The 6,618-nt window shown below is 37.8% G+C and overlaps 1 protein-coding gene across 1 annotated transcript; it reads right to left on the minus strand.

Annotated features, from left to right (window-relative positions):
- Positions 1–764: 764 nt before the first annotated feature.
- LOC133664571 (uncharacterized) lies at positions 765–6,272 on the minus strand. Its single transcript, XM_062069294.1, has 2 exons — positions 1,072–6,272; positions 765–982 (listed from the first exon to the last, which is right to left on the minus strand). The coding sequence occupies exon 1, from the start codon at positions 2,974–2,976 to the stop codon at positions 1,783–1,785; it is 1,194 nt and encodes a 397-aa protein (XP_061925278.1). The 5' UTR covers positions 2,977–6,272; the 3' UTR covers positions 765–982; positions 1,072–1,782.
- Between the last annotated feature and the right edge of the window lie 346 nt (positions 6,273–6,618).

Genomic DNA, 6,618 nt, shown 5'->3' on the forward strand with positions numbered 1-6,618 from the left:
CTTACGTGCAGTGATTTCTCCAAATTCTCTGAACCCTTTGATGATATTACGGACCGTAGATGGTGAAATCCCTAAATTCTTTGCAATAGCTGGTTGAGAAAGGTTTTTCTTAAACTGTTCAACAATTTGCTCACACATTTGACAAAGTGGTGACCCTGGCCCCATTCTTGTTTGTGAATGACTGAGCATTTCATGGAATCTACTTTTATACCCAATCATGGCACCCACCTGTTCCCAATTTGCCTGTTCACCTGTGGTATGTTCCAAATAAGTGTTTGATGAGCATTCCTCAACTTTATCAGTATTTATTGCCACCTTTCCCAACTTTTTTGTCACATGTTGCTGGCATCAAATTCTAAAGTTAATGATTATTTGCAAAAAAAAAATAATTATCAGTTTGAACATCAAATATGTTGTCTTTTTAGCATATTCAACTGAATATGGGTTGAAAATTATTTGCAAATCATTGTATTCCGTTTATATTTACATCTAATACAATTTCCCAACTCATATGGAAACGGAGTTTGTATATTGATTTCAATGTCTGCCTATCAGCCCCCCAATCTTTACCCCTCAAAGCCCTCATTATATTTAACACCTTTTTACTTTTCTCCACTATTTGTTATGTTCGACGGGGAAGGAGACGACACAGCAACAAGAATAAGCTCAATAGTTTATTTAGAGCTTGATGATGTGGTGGAGTGTGTATGTTACTGTGTATGTTTGCAGGACTATGTGAAGCGTTACAATGAATATTTACCAGTGGTTGTTGTAAGTGCGTGTTGAGTGAGAAGGTGACCAGTTCAGTAGGGCGAGGCAGGTAGGGGAGTCCGTGAAACAAGCAGGGGTCCGTGGGGCTGAGAGGGGCGCCCAGAGGTCCAAGTCCAAAGTGGGGGTCGAGGATCGAGGGAGGCAAATCAGAATCCAGAGGGGTCCAGAGAAGTGAGGCGCACTGCTCACTTCCAAGGCGACGGAGGGAATACTGGGGAAAACAAGAGACAAATGAGCACAAGGGTCGAAGGTCACAAGGAGCGAGCAAACAAAGGTGAGGAGCCAGAGACGAAAGCTTACTGCAAGCAGAGACTACGTTCCAGCGTTGGTTCTTCTTCTTCTTCTTCTTGTGATTTTATGGCGTTTGGCAAGCAACCTTGTGGTGAGCATTACCGCCACCTACTGTAATGGAGTGTGGATCGAGGTGGATTCCTACTCTAAATTATTTTATTGAACCCAGTGTTTTTAAAAAAATGTGTGTATTGCTTTATAACCTGTGTGTTCTGAGTGCAATCCTAATATATCTTCCACTGCTAACCTAATATTCTCTTTCGCTAACTTATTTCCCAGTATTTCCCTTTCTCTATTATATTTTCTACAATGTATTAAAACATGTCTTACATTTTCTATCTGTTGGCAAGAATCACACAGTCCTTTAGCATGTTTCCCCATCAATTTCAATGAACTATTTAGATATGTATGTCCTAATCTCATTCTAGTAATAATGTCTTCTTCCTTCCTATTTCTATTGCCTCCTCTCATTACACATACTCTCCTCTGGACTTTGTAATACTGTCTACTTTTTGTTTCCTTATTCCAATTATCCTGCCACTTTTTATTGTGTTCTATCTTAATGATGTTCTTCACTTCTTCTTTACTGTGCTTAATCTCCATGTTTACTTCTGTTTTAGTGGTTGCTTGTTTTGCGTACTTATCAGCTAATTCGTTCCCCTCAACTCCTACATGAGCAGGAACCCAAAGAAATGTTACCACACCTCCCGCTTTACTTATTCAGTAGACTGCCTGAACTATTTCATAAACTAAATCTTGTCTTGTTTCTGACGCTATGTTTTTTATGCTAGTCAATGCACTGCTGGAGTCCGAGCACACGACTGCTTTTCTTGCTTTATTTTCTTCTATCCAATTAATTGCCACATAAATTGCTACCAATTCTCCCGTAAAAACAGATAATTTATCACTAATTCTTTTATTTAATACTATGTTTCCTTGTGGAATAACAGCTGCTGCTCCTACCTTATTATTTATAGTTTTTGATGCATCTGTGTACACCATGATGTTGTCTAAAAACGTTTCCTCAATCCATTGTTCTATCTGGTAACTATTTAAATTTCTATTCTTTAGTAATTGCATGTTTACATTTGGGTTTTCATACATCCACGGTGGTATTGCAGGGATTGGTACTGTAGGGCTAACTTTAATATTATCAATTTGAACTTTATTACATCTGTCTCCTATTATCCACCCAAAACTATTCATTTTTTTCTTCTCTTTTTCTTGGCAGTTTAATAGTACTTGATGGGTTGGATGTCCTTGCTTGGACCCTTTTAAGTTTGCCCAATAAACTACTGACAGTTGATCTCTCCTCATATCTAAAGGTTTTTCATTCATCTCTACTTGTAATGCTGCAACTGGGGTTGATTTAGTAGCTCCACAACATAATCTTAAAGCCTGTGATTGGATCCTGTCTATTTTCCCAAGTAATGTTTTTGCAGCAGATTGATAAATAATGCATCCATAATCAATAACAGATCGTATTAAACTGATGTATATTGCTTTCAATGTCTGCCTATCAGCCCCCCAGTCTTTACCCCTCAAAGCCCTCATTACATTTAACACCTTTTTACTTTTCTCCACTATTTTGCTGATGTGGGTTGACCAGTTAATATTTTTATCAAACCATATACCCAAATATTTAAATACTTGTACCTCTTCTATATTTTCTCCATAGAGTTTAATTTGGATCTTGTTTTGTACTTTCCTCTTTGTAAAATTTATGACTTTTGTCTTTCCAACAGAGAATCTTAAACCCCACGCCGTTCCCCATTCTTGAACTTTATTTACCGCTTTTTGAATCTTCTTTTCTATATGATTAGTATTTCTACCTCTCTTCCACATCACTCCATCGTCAGCAAACAGTGCCACATCCACTAATCCTTCCACTTCACTAAAAACTTCATTTATCATTATTGAAAATAATACTGGACTTATTATACTCCCTTGCGGGGTCCCATTTTCCACTTCATATACTCTGCTGTATTCATTCTCTATTTTTACTAATATTTTTCTACTTGTTAAGAAGTCTTTTATCCATCTCTACATTTTCCCTCTAATCCCAATTATATTTAGTTTGATCAGCAACCCCTGTTTCCACAACATATCATAAGCTTTCTCTATATCAAAAAATACTGCAATTATACTTTCTTTATTTATTTGTCCCTTTCTAATTTCCTCTTCCAGCTGCACTGCTGGGTCGTTTGTGTTTCTTGCTTTGCGAAATCCACTTTGGTAGTTTTTTATTATTTCTTTTGACTCTAAATAATACACTAGTCTTTCATTAATCATTTTTTCCATTACTTTACCCAAATTTGAGGTCAATGCTATCGCCCTATAATTACCTGCCTCTTCCGGGTCTTTCCCTGGTTTGCATATCGGAATTATTACAGCTTCTTTCCACTCTGCTGGTAATTTCCCTTCTTCATATATCCTATTATATAATTTCAAGACCACTTCTTTGCCAATGCTGCTTAAGTTTTTGATCATCTGATAACTCACCTGGTCTTTTCCTGGTGTTGTATTTTTAACCTTTTTCAATATTCGAACCATTTCATTCAAAGAAAATTTCATATCTATAGTGTAGGTTAAACTATTATCATTGTCTTCCACCATTTCCCCAATATTTAAACTAATTGTTTCTTCTCTCTTTTGTTTTTCTACATTTCTCAAATTATCATTACTGTGCACTTTAACAAATGTCTTTGCTAAAACTTCTGCTTTTTCTTTATTTTCTACCACACACCGTGTCCCATCTTTCATCACATGATTTTTATGTTCACTTCTGATCCCTGACATTTTCTTGATCATTCCCCACACTTGGCCTAAAGGAGTAGTTCTATTTAATGATTCACAAAACGTTCTCCAATAGTGTTTTTTTGTCTTTTTAATAACGTACCTTACTTTAGCTTGGTGCCTTTTATATTGGATCATATCTTGGAAATTATGTGTTCTTCTCAATATTCTAAATGCTCTATTCCGTTCTTTTATTGAGTCTGTGCACGCTTGTGTCCACCACGGCACTATCTTCCTTCTTTTCCCTATACTACTCCTTGGTATGCTTTTTTTTGGCTGCTTCTATTATGCACTTTGTAATATCTGTATTTAGTTGTTCAATATCTTGATTTATATCCACTTCCTTTAATGTCATGTCGGTACTTTCCCTAAATTGTCCCCAATCACCGTGATTATACTTCCATCTTCCTTCTTTTTTAGTGCTTTCTGTCCTTTGGTTTATGTTTATGTGATAGAAGATTGGGTAGTGATTACTTCCTATAGTGCTGTCTTTATTTACTTCCCACTCTACCTTTCCTGCTAACCCTTGTGACACCAGTGTTAAATCTATTGCTGTTTCTTTACCCGTAACTACATCTAATCTTGTTCCAGACCCATCATTCACACACACACCAGTTCTTTTTCCTCCAAAAATGCTTCCAATGTTTCCCCATTCCAGTCATCCCTTTCACCCCACATTGTACTATGTGCATTAAAGTCACCACACCAAATGATATTGCCACTCCAGTGCTCGACTATTTTTTCTAGTTGATGGATTTGTAATTTCTTGCACGGATTATAGAAGTTTAGCACTTTGTATCTTTCTTTATTATTCCATACTTCTACCCCTACTATTTCTAGTTCTTGTTTTTCTTTTAATATTGTATAATGCATGTCTTCTTTAATATGGCACATCCTCCTCCTTGCCCATCATTCCTATCTTTACGTATTGTTACATATCCTTTTATTCTAAAGCTCAATTTTGGCTTCAGCCAGGTTTCTTGAATACATATTATATGTGGTTTATTTTTCATATTATTAATATATCCCTTTAGTTCCTGTCCGTTTGCTACTAAACTTCTGGCATTCCACTGAATAATTAACATGGCGTTGGATTGTGGTAACATGACTCTGTCTCGTCTACTCTCTGTAGTTCACCTTGTACCTGTTCCCAAGATAGTTCTTTTAAATTTAAGAACTGTGCTGCTGCTTTGACAATTATTTTGATCTTCTCAGTTTTATTTCTTGCCTGATCTGTGCAGTTTATGACATATGCCAGGAACACAACTAGCTGGTCCATAGAAAGTCCTGTATTTGTTGCCTCTCGTTTTTTATTACTTGAACTATTGCCACTTCTGTCTCGTTCTGAACTATTCTCACTTCTATCTTGTTCTGCACTTTCTTGATTTCTTACTTTAACTGCCTCTGCGTATGTAATATTTCTTTCTACTCTGATTTGCTGTACTTCTGTTGCCTGTTTCCTAATGACACATCCCCCATACGCTGCTGTGTGATTCCCGCCACAGTTACAACATTTGACCAGATCATTATCTCCACATTGTCCATATTCATGCTCCCCTCCACACCTTCCACATCTCAACTTAGCATGACACACACTGGCTATGTGCCCATAGCGTTGGCACTTGAAGCAGCGTACTGGGGGTGGGACGTAAGCTCTAACATAAAAGCTTAAAAACCCAATCATGATTCTCTGTGGGAGGACTTCCTCGACAAACTGTACTAATACTGATTCACTCTCCATCTTTTCTCCATTTCTATATGCCATCATTCTTGTCAACATCTTGACAGTTCCCCCTTTTATTTGTCTTTTCAATTCTTCTAAATTTTCACCTCTTGGAATTCCTGTCACTACTCCTCTTGCCCCCTTTCGTTCTCCCACTTCGATTTTTTTCCTTTATTATCTTATTGCACAGTTTTTGCAACCGCATTGCTTTACCTTTTTGCTCTCCATTTTTGCATTTAATCAAAAGTCGCCCGTCCCTAAGCACCTTCGCTATCTCCACCTCTCCGATGTCCTTCTTTAACCCCTAAACCAGTGTCATTAAACTTATGTCATTCATGTCTTGACTTGATTTAAATGTATATATAATCCTATAATTATCTTCCATAGTCTTTTTCCTTTTTTCTACTTCTTCATCTTCTTCATGGGCTCTTTTAGCACTCGACTTTCCTTCATGCCCTCCGCTCCCCTTCTTTCCTTTCTCCCCTCTAGTCCTATCCACGTCCATACCTTCCTCATACATCCCGTCACTATCCCCTTCCATCTCGATCCAGTCACAAAACAGTTTATGCACAACCGTCAAGAAGATTTGGATACTCTCACGTGTTCAGCCACCGCTCTTGGTTTACTTCCGCCTTCCGTCACTTTCAAAATGTCGCGCTCTGACAGAAGAAAAAAAAGATACCCGGAAGTGACGTATGTCGTCACCCCAGCGTTGGTTCTCTGGACACGCTGGCTTTTATGAGGAGTGATGTCATCAGCAGCAGGTGTGTCGGTTGATGATTGCGCACAGCTGTGCTGGTGTGTGGCAGCAGAAGCAGAGTGTGTATGGGCGTGTCCTGCGGCACGTGCAGACGAAGGAGCAGCTGATTGTGCACGCCCCATGACACTATTTTGCTGATGTGGGTTGACCAGTTAATATTTTTATCAAACCATATTCCCAAATATTTAAATACTTGTACCTCTTCTATATTTTCTCCATAGAGTTTAATTTGGAGCTTGTTTTGAACTTTCCTTTTTGTAAAATTCATGACTTTAGT

This window comes from Entelurus aequoreus, linkage group LG14 (genome assembly GCF_033978785.1).
Source record: "Entelurus aequoreus isolate RoL-2023_Sb linkage group LG14, RoL_Eaeq_v1.1, whole genome shotgun sequence".
Lineage (NCBI taxonomy): Eukaryota > Metazoa > Chordata > Actinopteri > Syngnathiformes > Syngnathidae > Entelurus > Entelurus aequoreus.

Bases quoted from the DNA above. Each gene is read 5' to 3' on its own strand.
- LOC133664571 (XM_062069294.1), bottom strand. From the start codon at position 2,976: ATGATAAATGAAGTTTTTAGTGAAGTGGAAGGATTAGTGGATGTGGCA.